Source organism: Microcaecilia unicolor, chromosome 3, assembly GCF_901765095.1.
Source record: "Microcaecilia unicolor chromosome 3, aMicUni1.1, whole genome shotgun sequence".
NCBI lineage: Eukaryota > Metazoa > Chordata > Amphibia > Gymnophiona > Siphonopidae > Microcaecilia > Microcaecilia unicolor.
Window position 1 is genome coordinate 280,883,845 of NC_044033.1, and position 17,697 is coordinate 280,901,541.

Genomic DNA, 17,697 nt, shown 5'->3' on the forward strand with positions numbered 1-17,697 from the left:
TCTCAAGGGAGTTAATCACCTGCACCCTCCTCTGCACTCAGTGGTGCCTGCGTGGAATCTCAACCTGGTACTAAGAGCATTGCAGAAGCCGCCTTTTGAACCCTTGTCGAGGGCATCTCTGAAAGACCTGACGTTGAAAGCAGTCTTTTTGGTGGCTATCACTTCAGCCAGAAGAGTTTCCGAGCTCCAGGCGCTCTCATGTCGAGAGCCTTTTCTGCAGTTCACTGAGGCAGGAGTGACTATTCGCACATTGCCTTCCTTCCTGCCCAAGATTGTTTCTCGCTTCCATGTGAATCAGCAGCTCTGTCTCCCTTCCTTTCGTAGGGAGGACTACCCAGAGGAGTACTCTGCTCTTAAATATCTGGATGTGAGACGAGTCATCATCAGATACTTGGAAGTGACTAATGATTTCCGGAAATCAGATCATCTGTTTGTCCTGTTTGCAGGTCCTCGTAAGGGTCTGCAGGCTGCTAAGCCTACAGTGGCAAGATGGGTCAAGGAAGCCATTGCAGCGGCTTATGTGGCCGCGGGGAAGGTGCCGCCTATCCAGCTGAAGGCTCACTCCACGAGAGCTCAGGCGGCCTCGATGGCAGAGGCCGGATCCGTCTCCTTGGAAGAGATATGCAAGGCGGCAACTTGGGCTTCGGCTCATACATTCTCCAAGCATTACCGTTTGACTGTGGCTGCACGGGCGGAGGCCCGGTTTGGAGCTTCAGTGTTGAGGTCAGGGATTTCAATGTCCCGCCCTGGGTGAGTACTGCTTCGGTACATCCCACCAGTCTATGGATTGATCAGCTTGATGATATGGAAGGTAAAATTATGTATAATCATACCTGATAATTTTCTTTCCATTAATCATAGCTGATCAATCCATAGCCCCTCCCAGATATCTGTACTGTTTTTATTCTGGTTGCATTTCAGGTTCAAGTTTAGTCTTCAGTTACTTCAGAAAGACTTCGTGTTCAAGGTTTTTCACTTGGATTCTTCAAGAGTTAAGACGAGTTTGTGTTACAGTGAGCTGCTGCATTCCTCTCCCCTCCGTTTTACGGGGCTGGATTGAGACTTAAAATTCTGCCGGCACTCCCTCCCGCTTCGTGCGGCTGTAGGGCAGCTTTGTACCCCTCCCGCTTCGGCGGTGTTAGGGTCAGTCAGCTCCTCCCGCGGTTGCGGTTGCAGGATAAGCCAGATCCCCCCGCATCGGCGGGTGTGGTGTCCCTCCCCCGCTCCGCGGGGATGAGCTGGACGGATTCCCCTCCCCCACTTGTGTGGGGATGAGCTGGGTTAATTCCCCTCCCCCGTTTCGGCGGTGGTGAGCTGGGCAGAGTGTCCCTTCGTGGGTGTAATTCTCTAAGTGCTGAGTCCTGCGGATGGAGCTTTGATATCGACATACTGAGGAGTTTCCGGCAGCACATGACCACATATAGGGAGGCAAAAGTTTGCTCTCTATCTCCACCTGCTGGTAGATGGACACAACCCACCAGTCTATGGATTGATCAGCTATGATTAATGGAAAGAAAATTATCAGGTATGATTATACATAATTTTACCTTATTTCACAAAAAGGGTGGTAGAGGCGTGGAATGGCCTCCCGGTGAAGGTGGTGGAGTTGAGGACTGTTCCAGAATTTTAAAAGGCATGAGATAAGCATGTGGGATCACTTTAGGAACAGGGAAGAATTAGGGGTTACAGAGGATGGGCAGACTGGATGGGTCATATGGCCTTTATCTGCCGTCATGTTTCTATGTTTCTATTGTACACAGCAAGTATATTAATTAATTGCAGAGGCTTTGCCATTACAGAACAGTAATTTTGGCAGTTACCTTGTTGCAACTATAAATGTTTGCCACACTTTAGTAATAGAGCCTCTTAGAAAAGTATACATAATTTGCAGTTAGAGGTTGACCAAATTTTGGTGTCAAAACTGACCCAGAATCTGAATTCTGTCTTATTGGTTTGGGCTGAAAATGCAAATGTGTTTTCAGCTGAAACCAAAACTGTGTGGTGTCCCTGAAATTGATGCAGCTCCCAGACTCTCCCCCCCCCCCCCCCCCCCCCCCCCGAACAAACACAGCCCACCTTCCCAACCCCTCCCACCACACGGACCTCCCACCCAGAGCCTACCCTAGAAGCATTGGTGGTCCAGTGGTGCAGTTGGGGTAGGAATGATCCCAACTCATTTCTGCCCTTGAAGACTCCTTGGTCAAAATGGCTGTGGTGGCTTCAAGCGGCAGTCTCTTGAGGCAGCTGCCAGAGGTCGTGACAGCCATTTTGAATTTAGAGCCAGCATGGGTAGGAGCGGTTGCATATCCCATGCCTGCTCCAGTCTCAAAATGGGTGCTGCCGACCTCTGGCAACACTCTCACGTTAGCTATTTTGACAACGGAGCTGACAGGGGCAGGAGCGAATGGAGATTGCTCCTGCTCCAACTGCACTGCTGGATCAGCAGCACTTGTAAGATAGACCTCGGGGGGGGAGTGACTGTGTGTGATGATGGGGGGCTGCTCCTATTTGGGGAGAAGGGAGGGGTGCAGAGCTGATTAGGGGCGGATGGTGTGGGTTATGATTTCAACTGAAACTGAGCAATGAAATTCAGTAACAGATTCAGTTTCAGCCAAAACAGAAAAAATGGTTTCGGTGTTCCTCTATATACAGTAATATAATCTGAAATATCAAGGTGAATACCATGAATCTACATTTGAAAGAGATTCACTTTCCAAATTTTTCAAAGCATTGTATTACAATAGAATTTATTTGGTTTGTAAGATCAGTTTCAAATATTGACATTAATGATCAAAACAAAGAATATAAGGGGTTGATATTTACTCCTCTATCAATATTCCTGTTAAATGCCAGCTCCATTGTTTAAAATTATTCTCAAATATTCAGCACCAGCCAATTGGCGCTAAATATCCAGGTGTAGCATTATCCAGATACTAGCCATATTTGGCACCAGTGGCAAACAAGCCAGACTTTTGCTGTCCTAAGTTGCCTGGGTATCTATGGGGATACCAGTGCTGAATGTTGCTGGTCCTGGGTAATTTCTGGCTCTGCCCGGGCTCCATTCCTGGACCACTCTGGATAGTGCTGGGGCATTTTGGGGGATTTTCAGTAGTGTTATCCAGATATTGCCACTGAAAATCTGGGTATGGCTCTGGTCAGTGCTACTTATCTGGGTAGCAGATGCTGCTTTTTGGATAAATAGCTTTGAATATTGGACCAATAATTTTTGACCATTTATTTAGTTGTGATGCTGTCATTTATCTTTTGAAAATGGAATCACATTGTACAATATTTCTGGTTTTAAAATTGCACATTTTTCTTATTCCACGATGAGACTGTGGTTTGGTTTTTTGTTTTTTTTCAGTGTGATCCATATATCAATTTTTGTTACTTGGATAATCTATAGCTATTATGAAATTTCCCAAAACTATAATAGTGACTCAACACCTTGTTGAGTTTTTTGAGATAATTTGCTTAAGATATAAACTGGATCTTCATAGTATTCAAATGTATCTCATGCATATTCATTGTGGCTATCCTGAAACCTCAGCTAGCTATGGGGTCACTTAGGCAAGTCTGGAATATTTTGATGTAATTTTTTAAATATAATGTGTAAATAATAGGGCCACTGAATATTGAGCCCATTTTTGTTTTCCTAGAAAAACTTGAGTTGGTCATTCTTACTGTTTGTGGCAAGTTAAGTTCTAACAATTGGTTGTATAACAGGTATTCAGTATTGAGCTTCAAACTTAATGGATCTCGTGTTATCTCTTTTTCTCAGAGGGCAAGCAGACTGCTTGTTCTCACGATTGGGTGACGTCCACGGCAGCCTCAGGATCGGAAGATCTTCCTAGCAACAGAAGTTTGCTAATTCTCGCATGTCCCTCGCACATGCGCAACCGTCTTACCGCCCGCAATACGAGCGTGCTCCTCAGTCTCTCTTTTTCTGCAGTTCGGAACGGCACCATCTCAAATTGGCTAGCAGATTGCATTTCTTTCACTTATGCCCAAGCTAGGCTGACTCTTGAGGGCGATGTCATGGCTCATAGTGTTTGAGCCATGGAAGCATCAGTGGCCCACTTGAAGTCAGCCACTATGGAAGAGATTTGCAAGGCTGCGACGTGGTCATCTGTCCACACATTCACATCTCATTACTGCCTTCAGCAGGATACCCGACGCAACAGTCGGTTCGGGCAGTCGGTGCTGCAGAAGCTCTTTGGGGTTTAGAATCCAACTCCACCCCCCCTAGGCCCAGTTTTGTTCTGTTCCAGGCTGCATTCTCAGTTAGTTATTGTTATTTAGGTCAATCTCAGTTATGTCCTCGCCCAATTGACCAATGTTTGTTGTTTTGAGTGAGCCTAGGGGCTAGGGATACCCCAATCGTGAGAACAAGCAGCCTGCTTGTCCTCGGAGAAAGCGAGGTTACTAACCTGTAGCAGGTATTCTCCAAGGACAGCAGGCTGATTGTTCTCACAAACCTGCCCACCTCCCCTTTGGAGTTGTCTTCCCTTGTCTTTGCTTTTTACTGGACTGAGGAGCACGCTCGCGCTGCGGGCGGGAAGACGGTCGCGCATGCGCGATGCGCATGGGACACGCGAGAGTTAGCAAACTTCTGTTGCTAGGAAGATCTTCCAATACTGGGGCTGCTGTGGACGTCACCCAATCGTGAGAACAATCAGCCTGCTGTCCTCGGAGAATACCTGCTACAGGTTAGTAACCTGCGCTATAGAGTTTGTCATGGGGTTATATATTATTTTTTAAATCTTCAGAAATGCAAAGAAGAATTGGCAGCGAATCCAGGACCATTTCTTCTTTTCAACATTTCATCCATTGGAGGACTTCAGTCTTGAGGCAAGATGAAAATAATTTTAAACTACTATATTGAGGCATTTTCTATCCCTCATTATATTCCTTTTCTAAACGACTTACCTCAGACCCAACATTTAATAATCAGATAATATAGCAGGAGCAAATTTGTAAATCTCAAGTTTTTAAAGACCTATTTAGAGGAAACTGTTGTAAAAATTCATGTTCTATTGGAATTTAGGGCATCAGTATACAAAAAAAAGAGTCCCCAGAATAAGACTTATTTATAAACTCAAATGAAGAAAAGTATCAGTCAAGTAAATGTTGCTAGTTAAATATATAAGCAGAAGAAAAAGTGTTTGCAGAAATGTTGAGACATTATGCTTCTTCACGTTCGTTGAGGTCTGCTTCAACTTAACAGCTTTGTGCTCCTAATGCTACTACAAACCATTATATGGAGACATGTAATCGTTGCTGCCCCTTTTTTATGGCATTGTCTCCCTGGACATCTTAGATGTTGTACTTCTGTTTATGAATTTACAAAATTACTAAAGACATATCGTTTTATGAATATGTTTTTAGAAATGTGATTAATTGAAATGTGGGAATTTGTACTACTCTTCAGTGTTAATTTTTTTTAGTGGATGATATTAGTTTGATGGTTTTGATGGTTTATTATGTTTTTATGTATGTATTTTGTAACCCGCTTTGTATAAAGCGGGATATAAATTTATTATTTATTTATTTATTTAGATTTTGCTCGCACCTTTTTCAGTAGTAGCTCAAGGTGAGTTACATTCAGGTACTCTGGATATTTCTCTGTCCCAGGAGGGCTCACAATCTAAGTTTGTACCTGAGGTAATGGAGGGTTAAGTGACTTGCCCAAGATCACAAGGAGCAGCAATATAAATATATTCATAGCTTCATAGAATCAGCATAACAGTGCAGCAGAAAACAGGCTATCTAATAATTATATGCCAAAGAAAAATGTGCTCTAAAATGTTGCCTCCCAAAGACATTCAAATACGTTTTTTTTTAAATTTTATATAAATATTATATATGGTGAAAGTAAACAACTTCATTAAAAACTAGAAAGGCTAAGCAGACTGTTCTTCTAGTGACTGTATCTACATGGTCATGCTTCTCTCAAGTAGGACTGTATTGACGAGCAATTGGTCTGAAGGATCTGCTGAGCACTAAGAAAAGACTAAAAAACACATGATTAATTTACTGTCAATAATATTTTTGATATGTGCTTTCAGTTTTTTTCAGTGCTGTAATGAAAAGGCAAACCAGTTGACCTGAAACTTCATGATAATCTTAAAACTTTGAGTTCATGCAGTATTGAACTGCATAGTTCACTGACTGTACATTCTGTCCTTTCCTTTCTACACCAGCCACCTTTTCATATTTGGCATCTTTTGCTGAAGTTTCATTATTGGTTTGATGTACGACCCTATGGCAAGGCCTTGAGGGTGGTTTACATAATTAAATGTTAAGTAGTAGTAGTAGTAATATATAAACTAGAGTGAGAAAAGAGACAGTACGTAGAAAAAAAACAGAAGGGGGGAGGAACTCCATAAATATATAGGAAAGAGGATTCATAGAAAAAAACATAAGAGACATGAGTTTTGTGATAAGGAAAGGTGTCAGGAAGCTGAGAGGAACTGTTCTCAAATATTTGCAAGGAGGAAGGAAAATCCAGATACCCCTATGTAAACCCAGACCAAAGTTAGAGGCAGGACCACGTTCAACCCTGCTGTCTGTACCTAAATTAACCCCCTTTTTGGCTCAGCCTACCTTGAACCTGAGGGAGGAGTTTTCCTAGCAGGATTTTGTAGACCTCAGTCATAGCTCCCCTCGTCCTTCTCTTTTCCAAGCTGAAGAACTGTAACCTCTTTAGCCTTTCCTCATACGAGAGGAATTCCATCCACTTTATCATTTCGGTTGCTCTTCTTTAAACCTTTTCTAATTCCACTGTATTTTTGGGATGAGTCAGGCAGAGCTGGGCGCAGTACTCGGGGTGCCCAGGCCCACCCAGTCAGTGCTCGAAAAATCTGACATTTAAAAAAAAAAAATCTGTGAACTTGAAGCCGTTTCGCAGGCAGCGCTTCGCGTCTGCCCTGCGTGCACTGCATTGCAAAAGAAGGAAATCGCATCGTCGTCTTCGGGCCTTGCCTCACTGTGTCGGCGGGACACAGTGAGGGAAGGCCCGAAGACGACGAGGTGATTTCCTTCTTTTGCAATGCATGCAGGGCAGACGCGAAGCGGAAATCACCTCGTCGTCTTTGGGCCTTCCCTCCCTGTGTCCCGCCCCGGCGGGACACAGTTCAGGAAGGCCCGAAGGGGGCTGCTCTTTTCCTTATCCTGAGCAGAGGGGTTGGAGGAGGTTTGCATCACGGCTGGATGGGGACTGGCTTCAACTTTCCTGAGAAGCAGCTGGTGAGCACCATGGCTGATTCAATGAACTGGGGCTTTCTTTGATCTCTTGATTTATTATTTTTGCTCCTGTTAAGTGTGGCCAGAAAATACATGAGCCTGGGAAGGGAAGGGATGAGATAGTTTTGTTCTGTTTGGCTTTTGCAGGAGGTGGCTGTGCCTTGTCGCATGGGTAGGTAGTTGAATGATGTGTATGTGTGTTGTTTTGTTTTTTTTTTTTAATTAGGATTTTTATTTTATGTTGTTCTTGTCCACACAAAAGGGGCCTGCAAAGCCCGGGGCTTTCCTGCAGAGGCAGCATCCGGCTGGGCTGGGGTGGGATGAGAAGGTGGGTAGGGCAATCCATGGCTTTGTGTCAAAGGGGGGGGGGGGGGTTGAGAAATAGAGGGAAGGAAGGATTGGGGTGGAGTGGAAACCAGCCTGGATAAACAGGTTTTTAACATGGAGGTTTCAAAATAACCAACAGGACAATTAAAAGGGGAAAGGGGCAGCCATTGATTCATGTGGTTTTCTGGGTTTTGTTATTTGGATGCATCTCTGTAAAACAGGGCTTAGCTTCGGTTATCTGTGTGTTTTGTATGCGTGTAAATATTTAATGCACAATATTTTATTTAACATTGTTACTTATACTCTTGTAAAATTATTTGTCAGTTTATCAGTTCTTTGTGCATTTTGTTCTGTTGCATTTTTGGAGCTGGGGGGCAATGGTAGCTGTATATCATTAGAAACACTTGGAAGAGGTGAATTGAATTTTGGGTCTGGCATGCTTCCTGTGTCTGGGAATGGCTGGATGCTGGCTACTTTCGCTCTATTACTGGAGATACTGGACTGGACCACTGGATAGATTTTAGTATCTGCTGTAGAGGAGTGTGGTAGCCGTGTTAGTCCACTCTTAAGGTTATCAATAGAAATCAAACAAAATAAAACATGGAAAAGTATCTGCTGGAAACCTGAGCCGGCTGGGTGCTTTTATAGACTGTTTCTCCCTCCCCTTCTCCTCATATGAAATGGGGAAAACCCCTTTGAGCCCCAAAGAGAGTTGCTACCAAGTTCTCAAGCCCTGTCTCTTTAGGAGTTGAGACACCGTGTCTTAACTGGGCACCAGCATGAGCAGGCCAGTTCTGGTCCTGGAGGTTTGAAACCATATTCTGTAATATTTCATCTTAAGCTGGATTGTTCAGACTGAACCAGGACCCTGAGTCCAGGCAGAAAGGGTCAGATTTATTCAGGGCTTTTTTTTTTTTGAGGGGGTACTTGGGGGTACTGAGTGCCGGCACCTTTTCCATTGTCTGCTAAAATTGACCCATGGTCCCCAAATTTTAATGAAAGAGCTCAGGCTCTACACACCAATTCTGCCTTGTCATAGATTCTGTGACTGGTTGCAGGGGGCCTGGCTATTGTGGGGTGGGTCCCTCAGTGATCACCCAACCTCTGGCCTTTCATTTGAGTACCGGCACCTTTTTCTCTGGAAAATGCACTGGATTTGTTAAAGATTGGAGGAAAATTCCATAATGCTTTTGTTGTATCTTGTAACAGCCAAGGCTAGTAAGCCTTGGATGAAATTTGTGCAATTCTACTGCATGATATCACAAACACTGTTATTGTCTGGGAGAGGGTTCCACATTTTTCTTTAATGAACGCATATGTATTATAGGGGACATCTGGTGAACCTGGAGTGTGGGAACAGGGAACGAGGCGATTTCCTTCTTTTGCAATGCATGCAGGGCAGACGCAAAGCGCTGCCTGCGAAACGGCTTCAGAGATTTTTTTTTTTAAAGGCAGGGTGGTGTGGCAGGAGAACTAAGAGGGCTGTCGACGGAGCTGGTAGTCGGGTCGGGGGTGGGAGTCTCAGATGGGCGAAGGGGACTGGGGTGGGGTGTCTCAGATGGGAGGAGGGGTGGGGAGGGGGTCTCAGATGGAAGAAGGGGTGGGGAGGGGGTCTCAGATGAGGGGAGGGGAGGGGGGTCAGGTGGGAGAAGGGAAGGGGGGTCTCAGATGGGAGAAGAGGACTGGGGTGGGGAGCGGGTCTCAGATGGGAGAAGGGGGCTGGAACTGGGATCTGAGAAGGGGCCAGTAGGGAAAATAGGGGCCATACCTGGGGCTGGTGGGAAAATGCGGCATGCCTGGGGCAGGTGGGAGAATGGGTCTGGGGCTGAAAGGGGGGCCCTAATGCAAGGCATGTGGATGAAGGGGGCTGGAACTGGGGGCTGAAAAGGAGGGTAGGCGGGATAAGGGAGCTAGCACTGGAATTGGGGGCTGAAAAGGGGCAGGGGTTGAAACTGTGGAGACTGGGGGCTGAAAAGGGGACAGGGAGAAGTGGCTGGGAGCTGAATCTCAGGACTGGTGGGAGAAAAGGGCTGGGGCTGAAACTGGGGACTGGTGGGATAGTGGAGCTGGAAACTGGAGGCTGAAAGGGGGGGCAGGTGGGAGATGTGGGCTTGGGCTAGAACTAGGGGCAGGTGGGATAAGGGGGCTGGAATTGGGGGCTGAAAAAAAGGGGCAGAGAGAGGGAACAGATCCTGGATGGAAGGGGGAGTGAGAGGGAGGGCAGACCCATGGGAGAGGGAGGGCAAATGGTGGATTGAAGGGGCAGAGAGTAGGGGCAGACAGTGGATGGAAGGGATAGAAAGGGCAGACAGTGAATGGAAGGGGGAGAGAGGGAGGACAGACAGGGGCAGATGGTGGATGGAAGGAGCAGAGGTAGAGGGCAGATGTGCATGGAAGGGGCAGGGAGAGAGGGCAGATATTGGATGGAGGGGACAACAGAGAGGGCAGACACTGGATGGCAGAGAAAGAACGGAGACAGATGGTGGTTTTAAGGTTTGCAACATAGGTTCCAAATATGTATGTGGTTTATGTTGCTGTAGGACAGCTGTTGAGCAGACTGTTTATTAAAAATTATTTAGGATCTCCCAAAAAACTACTCACACCTATATATACATAGTGCCCACCCATATTAGCTCTGGGCCCACCCACAATGTCAGGTCTGGCTACGCCACTGGTATTTCCGGTCTTTTTCACCATCACTTTCATAGTTATTCCTGGCATCCTGTTTTGTCACTGCCACCGCACACTGAGCAGAACATTTCAGCGTATTATCTAGAATGACACCTAACTCTTTTTCTTGAGTGCTGACCCCCAAGGTGAACCCAACATCAGGTAACTGTGATTCGGATTGTTCTTTCCAATGTGCATCACCTTGCATTTGTCCACATTGAATTTCATCTGCCATTTGGATGCCCAGTCTTCCAGTTTCCTAGGGTCTTCCTGCAATATTTCACAGTCCGCATGTGTTTTAACAACCTTGAATAGTTTTGTGTCATCTGCAAATTTGATCTCCTCACTTGTTGTTCCCATATGCATATCATTTATAAACTAGTAAATAAGGCCCGTTTCCGAAACAAATGAAACGGGCGCTAGAAAGGTGATGAGTTTCTGGCATAAATGTTTGAAATGGAAGTGTTATCATAAATGTTTTTTCATTTTGGCAAACTTTTCCAAACTTAGAACACATAGCAACAGATATGATGGAAGCCCAGTACACCGTAATAGATAGTGAGAAGAGAAAAAAAGGTACAAATAAGTCCATCATACCTTTGTGGAAAGAAACAGAAATAAAGCAATGTTGTCTTTCCAGCGTTATTGGTGTCGTTGTACCCACAAAAGGAGTGACCCCTTTCGCCTGTAACGCTCCTCCCTTGTTGTGTTACAGTTGCCTGTGATAGGTCCATCATGCATCGTTGCATTCCGTTGCCTCACAACGGTGGAGACCCAGGAAATGAGTGACCCCTTCGCCTGTAACGCACCTCCCTTCTGTTAGAGTTTGGTGATAGGTCCATGATGCGTCGTTGCATTCCGTTGCCTCGCAACGGTGCAGCCGTAGAAAATGAGTGACGCTCCTCCCGAGTGACCCCTTCGCCTCTGACGCTCCTCCCTTCTTCTATTTGACTACCCTCTGATAGGTCCCTCATTCAGTGTGACACTCCTCCCTTTTTCTGTTTCAGTTCCCTTTTGATAGGTCAGGGCGGTGCAGAGATCTTCTGTTTGACTTCCCTCTGATAGGTGCATCATGCGCTGTGACGCTCCTCCCTTCTTCTCTGATAGGGCGCGGCAGAGATATAATGTGCTTAAAAGTGGTTACAGAGCTTCGAACATACAAACTTTTGAAGCCACAGAGTCAGCTTCAGAACTTGAGGGTGCTTTTTATGTGCAGAACTTGAGGGTGCTTTTTATGTGCAGTTGGGCATGGCTGAGGGGGGGACATGGGGCGTGACTGAGGGTGGGTCTATGACTGAGGGTGAGTGAGTACGCCTAATAGCCTAGCCTACCAGGAGCACAGGAGGAGTTCAGTGCTTCACTGCCACAGATGGAGTGAGCTTCAGAACGTTCAAGGTGGGATTTATTTATAGAGATATGTTAAATGGTACTGGTTCCAGTTCTGATCCCTGCGGCACTCCACTGTTCACCCACCTCAATTGAGAGAAATGACCATTTATCCCTACCCTCTGTTTTCTGTCCAATAATCAATTCCTAATCCACACCAGAACCTTGCCTCCTATCCCATGACAATTTAATTTTCTCAGGAGTCTCTCATGTGTAACTTTATCAAAAGCTTTCTGAAAATCTAATACACTACGTCAACCGGCTCACCATTATCCATGTGTTTATTCACACCTTCAAAGAAATTAAGCAAATTGGTAAGGCAAGATTTCCCTTGACTAAACCCTTACCGACTCTTGTAACACTAGGGGGCGCTGTGCTTATGACAACACAAAAGCCACCAGACACAATATGCGGTATATCGCTTTTATTGGTGATACATATGTGAACACATACACCAAGATACTTACAGCACCCGCAATTCAGTCAGCATCTGGGAAGACCACCAGGGAAGCACTGGCTCTCCTCAGAGATTGCAGGGAAATACCCTTCACTGAACAAGGCGTCCCTATGTTCAGGCAAGCTTCTAAAGAAAGTCCCGTGCTCCCCCCTCTTTTATAGTGTGAAACAAACAACTGTGCATATGAAGATGAGCTAGCTCATAACTCCCCCAGACCTGCATAGGCTGAAGGTGCCTTTCCCAGACTTGCACAAGCTGGCATCCCTTAAACAACCAGCCTGTTTCCCATAACAGAGAATAACTCCCCCAGACCTGCACAGGCTGAAGGTGCCTTTCCCATACGTGCTGGCATCCCTTAAACAACTAGCCTGTTTCCCATAATAGAGAATATCAACACATAATTACAGCCAAAACATTCCACTCATTCCATCCCCAGCTGACCCTCAATCCCATGTATTACAACTCTGTCCCATTAAACCATGTTTGTCTATGTGTTCTGTAATTTTATTCTTCATAATAGTTTCCACTATTTTGCCCAGCATTGACGTGAGGCTTACCAGTCTATAATTTCCTGCATCACCCCTAGAACCCTTTTTAAAAATCAGTTTCACATTGACCACTCTGTTTTGCAGATGCAATAAGATACGGTATATAAATTAACATAAATAAAAAAAAAAAAAATTACATTCCACCCCTTGATATTCTCTGCTTATGAGGAGACAGAAGTATACATAGTATTATGGACCACCGTAGGTCGTTTATGGAAAATCTTATATGAAGATAAAACCCCTGTACAGAATCGATCAGTACAGACTGTACTCTCTGAATGTGGGAACAACCACTCATCAACCGGAATATATCCAGCGAAAAGGGTCTGCAACTGGTATGCATCCCCAATTGTAGAGCCATCTGGACTCTGTCCCGCTGATGCAAAGCGTACAACGTCTGTAATGAACACCAAGTATAATTCAATGCTTTTGTCAAAGTAGTGTCAGTATAATTTTCAAACTTAAAAGTTTGGGCTAATAAATGATTAATGTCTGCTATCGCAGGCACCATTAATTATCCTGTTGCTGGAATGGCAGGTAACCAATTGGCTAAAATATTCAGTTCAGTATGCAAGTCCTTACCTAGATAGTGTAGTTTACTAAACAGAGTATCTGAATCTACAGTATTCAGAATTCCCAGTCCAGTTCCCGCACCCCCCCAAAATAGTATCATACCATGCTCGCCGTACCCTAGTACAGCGAGGCAAGTGTGGAAATGTAACATTGTAAGTTAATACAGTCTTTCTATACTGCATAGACATGTTTTTGCATGTAGTGGGAATGCGTGACAGTGGAGCAGGATTAGTCATATTACTAACAGCAGGCAACACATGCAAGAAGTCCATCCAGGGTGCAAAACAGTTTGCAATTGGTGTAGCATTAGTGAAAATCCATTCAGCAGTTCGATTCAAAGTAATATTTACTATAGAGCTGTTACAAGTTTGGAGGAACTGCATTTTGCGTGTCCGATTCCATAGTCTCCATATCTGGTCCCGGAATCCCATAGGCTGGATGCACATAACCCAGGACGTAGCATTATGAATAGTCACATTCACAAAACTGGATGAAACAACTACAAAGCGCTGTTCAGTTTTATGAAACACAGCTTGGGAAGCAGTTATGTTCAATACTGGACATGCAGTATGACATGTATAATTATCTTGCTGTGAGGTCGAGTTATTTTTATTGCTCCACCAATAGTGGACACGCGAGGTCACTCCCAGCACCCGCTCGCCGGGAGTACGGGCATCGAGTTCCCAACCCAAACAGAGAAACAGTATTCCCTGAAACAAAAAGAAATGGAGAAACACATATAAATCCTATTCCCTTAAATAACAATGATCAGCAGGAACATTCGTCCAACTCTGTTGTCCTGGCTGAACTACTGTAACAGTATTGTCCTCCCCTCGGGCTATAATTTCAGCAGGTTGAGGAGGACCTGGGTGTGCAGGGTCCTGATGCCATACCCGACCACCCACACCCCTCCCAGTAGACCCAAACCCCTGTGTACCTCGCTCAGTGACTCCCACAAAATCAGAAATTTGAGTAAAAGAGGAGGAATTGACAGGAATTATCAACAATTGTGCTATCCTATCCCCAGCCTGCACCATTACATCCTCCGTGTGATTCATCAGAAGGACTATGACCTTCCCCTGATAATCTCTGTCAATGACACCTCCCACAGGAAGTAAGCCATGAAGAGCCCAACTGGAACGGGCTGCAATTTGAGCATAATGGCCAGCTGGGAGAGATAAAGCAAACCCGGCTGGAAATTTTGTCACCACTCGGGACGCACAAAGAGTGTCAAAGAGGGCTACAAGATCAAAACCAGCAGCGTCAACCGTATGACGGAGCGGTATAACAGCTTTCGGATGTAAGAGCTTAACTCCCAGGGTGACATGTGTACTGGGCAAGACTTGAAGATGGGGAGTCAACATGCGCATCAATGGTGTTTCACTCTCCCCTATTGGACGATTATTGAGGATAGTAACTGCTGGGTACAAATATTTGCGCCATTGCGCAAGAGTGTGAGTAGGAGTTAATTTCCGGATCTGTGTTTTCAACAGACCGTTCATACGTTCCACAAGACCAGCAGCTTGTGGATAATAGGGAATTTGGAAAACCCATTCAGTGTTAAATTGGGCGCAAAAGGCAGTAACAGGATGATTTTTGAAATGAGAGCCATTATCACTTTGAATTTGCAGTGGAACGCCATAATGTCTACATATGGATTCCAAAAGAACAATAGTCTGCTGAGCTGTAGCTCTACGACAAGGGTGGACTAGCAAAAATCCGGAATAAGTATCCACAGCAACACAGACATATTGACATCCCTGCGAAATTGGTAAAGGGCCAATATAATCTAGTTGCCAAATTTGGCCAGGTAACTTACCTCGAGCAAGTGTACCTTTGACTGGGTATGGTATAGGGCGTTTAGTCAAATGTTGACAAACAGGACAGTGAGCAATAACATTTTTAATGGTAGAAAGAGAGAATGCTAACCCACGCTGCCGCGCCCAGTGATAGGTGGCTTGCTCTCCGAGATGTCCACATTTTTGATGTGCCCAGCTTGCAATACCGGTCTCTTCTTCACCCCGATGAATAGTAGAATCATCTGTTCCAGTGATGACATTCGTGTGAATAGTAGCTAAGGAATCTGCTGTCTGATTAAAAATATGATCAGAGGTTGTAGGGGAAACATGTGCATCAACATGATAGACATAGGCAGAAGTAGATTGCAAAAATTCACTAATTTCTTGCCATAACTGTGATCCCCAAACCAGTTTAGTATGAATATACCAATCATTCTGTTTCCATGTAGGTAACCAGGTTGTTAATCCATTTGCCAGAGCCCATGAATCAGTATATATGTATGCCTCTGGCGCATTTTGTTTAAGTACCAGATAGACTGCATATAATTCAGCATAATGACTACTCCTATCTGGGCCCGTGCTCTGCAATATCTGTTGTGTATGAGGATTGTAGGCCACACTTTTCCATGCCTTCTTACCATCAGTATACTTGGCTGTACCATCAGTAAACCAGGCATACTGACGTTGGTCAATAGTTAATTGGTCGTAAGGTACTCCCCAATTAGGAACCCGATGGGTGGCACTACCACTACCACCCCCAGACACTAATACTTCCTCCCCCTCACCTACGGGAATCTGAGCAATTTGTTCATGTAATTGCGAGACCCCATTGAGACCACTTTTAGTCTGCCTATTTTGGATGTACCACTTCCACTTTATAATAGTTGCCTCCTGTGCATGGCCAATTTTATGGGTATGTGGTTCACTATTAATCCAAGTTAAAATTGGAATTTCTGGTCTTAAAATTACTTCATGCCCCAAAGTTAGTTGTTCACTTTCCACAAGCCAACAATTGTTTCTCAAAGGGTATATATCGTTGAGCTGCATCGGGTAATCTACGTGTCCAAAATCTTAACGGACAACGTTTCCTATCTTGTTTCTGCCACATGCTCCAATTGGCATACTCTGCATGCACTGATACTTGTAATTCAATTGGATCATTGGCACGTATTGGCCACAGACTGACACTTTGTTGTACTACTAACTTGGCTTGGTCAAAAGCCTGTTGCTCTGTAGCACCCCACTGAAATACACATTTCTTTCGTGTTACTCTGTATAATGGCTGTAACACCTGCCCCAAGTGTGGGATATGTTTACGCCAAAATCCAAACAACCCAATAAATTTCTGTGTTTGCTGTTTGGTAACCGGTACCGGAAATTCTGCTATTTTGTTTAGTGCTTTCTCAGTAATTTCCTGGTGTCCCTTATTCCAATTAATTCCCAGAAACTTCACTGTCTGGGCGGGTCCCTGGATTTTTGCTGGGTTAATTTCCCAACCCTTATTCTTCATGTGCTGTACTAGTTGTTCTAGCCCAGAGGCCACTAACTCCTCTGTATCCCCTTGGATTAGTATGTCATCAATATAGTGGGTTAACTCTAGACCTGGTGGCGATAGTGCATCTAGATGTTGCGCTACCACCCTATGACAAATTGTAGGACTATGCAACCATCCCTGTGGCAACCGTGTAAAAGTGTACTAACTTCCCTGCCACGTAAATGCAAATTGCTCCCAAAATTCCTTTTTTAAGGCTATTGTAAATAAGGCATTTGCTAAATCTATCACTGCATACCATTTTCCTTTTCTATTTTGTATGTTCTCAATTAAAGTCACAATGTCGGGGACTGCAGCATGCAACGGGGGTGTAACCTTATTCAATTGACGGTAATCTACTGTCATCCGCCAGGATCCATCAGATTTCTTCACTGGCCATACTGGATTATTCCATTTGGTAGTAACTGGGACAATGACCCCTACCTCTTGTAATTCCTGTATTCGCGTAATTTCTGCAATACCACCAGGAATCCGATATTGCTTTTGTGCAACTAATTGAGTGGCGGCTGGTATGGTGAGAGGCTCATCAACAATTTTTCCCACTAATACTGCGTGAATATTATAAGTGGAAATATACTTCAAACGCCGGGGAACTGCGGGAGACGTTCCAAATTGCCAACTTCCCCCTTCAATAGTAAGTTTTAAACCTCTCAGAATATCCATACCAATTATATATTCTGGCACTGGCGTAATCATTACAGCATACTTTTGGAGCTGTAAATCCCCAATTTGCATAGCCAATTGTGTTTCCACTGCAGGAATACTCTTCCCCCCGAGTCCTACAATATTACACTTTGGTCCTTTAAACTTAGAAGGGTTACCAGCTATAATCGTTGCTTCTGCTCCGGTATCTATCAAAGCTCGTACTTGTTGAAAATTTCCCGGACTCCATTGTATTACAACATCAATATAGGGACGCGGATCAATTTTTACATTGCATCTCCGTACTAGTCAATCCTCTCTAAACGGATTGATTTCTGCTTTAGATTGGGGCAGAGTAGTAGTAGATGGAAGTGTCATTCTCTGCAGGAGAGTACGGACCTCATGATACAAATCTGAATAGTCCGGACCCTCCACAGGTGGGGCTGAAGGAAGTTTTTCTTTTCCCACTGTCCGGGTTTTCCGAACCGGTTTCATCCC

General features: G+C 44.7%; 1 protein-coding gene across 1 annotated transcript in view; it reads left to right on the forward strand.

The window, feature by feature from the left end:
• The window catches only part of TARBP1 (TAR (HIV-1) RNA binding protein 1), a 919,966-nt gene that overhangs the window by 681,473 nt on the left and 220,796 nt on the right, over positions 1–17,697 (forward strand). Inside the window, exon 25 of the mRNA XM_030198123.1 lies at positions 4,770–4,851. Coding sequence (XP_030053983.1) covers positions 4,770–4,851 — 82 coding nt within the window. The remainder of the gene's footprint in view (positions 1–4,769; positions 4,852–17,697) is intronic.